The sequence below is a fragment of the Nematolebias whitei genome, chromosome 19, assembly GCF_014905685.2.
Source record: "Nematolebias whitei isolate Nwh7 chromosome 19, NemWhi1, whole genome shotgun sequence".
Lineage (NCBI taxonomy): Eukaryota > Metazoa > Chordata > Actinopteri > Cyprinodontiformes > Rivulidae > Nematolebias > Nematolebias whitei.
In genome coordinates, this window is record NC_056516.1 from 10,075,454 (window position 1) to 10,076,702 (window position 1,249).

Sequence of the window (1,249 nt, forward strand, 5' to 3'; positions counted from 1 at the left end):
TATATATATGTATATATGTATATGTAGATATATATTTATATATATGTATATTTACAGTGTATATATATATATATATATGTGTGTGTGTAGCCGCCAGTTGAATAACTCTGATCTTTAGCCCTAAAAAATCAAATAAATTAAAAAGTTAGACAATTATTGTATCATTCTGAACATACTTTTGAACAGCTTGGAGCATTTTTAAGAAAGAATGCTAAATACACAATAGTTAGGGCTACTAAATTATGAAAACCTGTATATATTTTGGTTGCTTATTTTTATGGGAAAATACAAATTTGACAGGAGAATTAAACAATGATTGAATAAAACAAGCTAAGAATGTCTCTTTTTAGTCATTGAGACAGGATAAAGTGGTTTTCCACACAATTTACAAAAATAAACATAAATATGAAGTTATTTAGATTTTTTTTAACTCCATTTAAAAATATCAATGACAGTAGACTAAATAGAAACTGAACATATATATATAAATCACTATATACACAGGTCTGGTTTACTGTGCACATGTTTCATTAGAAATAAATATTTTACATTTAAAACAATGGCGAATGTGTGCGCGCGCGTGCCCGTTGTGTTACAGCTGTGCAGTACACACGTGAAAACATCCCGAAAAACTGACAATAACTAAATTAACTTGGTAAAAAAAAGTGACTTGCTACAACAGATATGTGCATGTATGTGTGCGGAGCTGCTTCAGCTGTTTGACGGTGTCTACAGCTCATCTTCCACGTCTTCTCACAGCAGCTGAAACATTAGCAGCTAGCTGCTAGCATGCTAACTAGCATGGATGCTGCGCGACAGCGACGAGTCACTTCCGAGAGGAATCGATCCCTTACCCGTTCCGAGCCACACCGCGACAGCTGCGGCCGACATGGCGTTAATTATCCGCGTAAACCTTTCATGAAAAGCGGTGTTGTTCCTTCGCTAGCCGTCCCTGACAGCCATGATGAGCATCCTGCAGCACTCCTGCCTCCGCCTCCTTCAGCCTCATTGGCTCAACATCTGGATGGAAAAAGATGGTTGGCGCCACGCATTTAGCAAAATACGGCACCTCTGTAGGAAAAGTTGAATGTTTCCAGTTTGTGCGTCACCGTTTTATTTTTTTACATTTACTGGTTGTCGTTCAGATTTAAATATCTGGTGTCTCTTGCCTTGAAAAGCCACAGGAGGGAAAACGCAGCTTGAGCTCCAGCAGCTGTCAGGAGGCAGAGGCTCATTTAAAAAGCCTGCA

The 1,249-nt window shown here is 38.1% G+C and overlaps 1 protein-coding gene across 3 annotated transcripts in view; it reads right to left on the bottom strand.

Moving 5' to 3' along the window:
- The window catches only part of sgce (sarcoglycan, epsilon), an 18,858-nt gene extending 17,859 nt beyond the window's left edge, over nucleotides 1-999 (bottom strand). For all 3 annotated transcript variants that reach the window (XM_037693271.1, XM_037693272.1, XM_037693270.1), the window contains exon 1: nucleotides 855-999. In XM_037693271.1, the coding sequence (XP_037549199.1) occupies nucleotides 855-891 (37 nt within the window). In that variant the 5' untranslated portion in view covers nucleotides 892-999. The remainder of the gene's footprint in view (nucleotides 1-854) is intronic.
- Nucleotides 1,000-1,249: the final 250 nt, after the last annotated feature.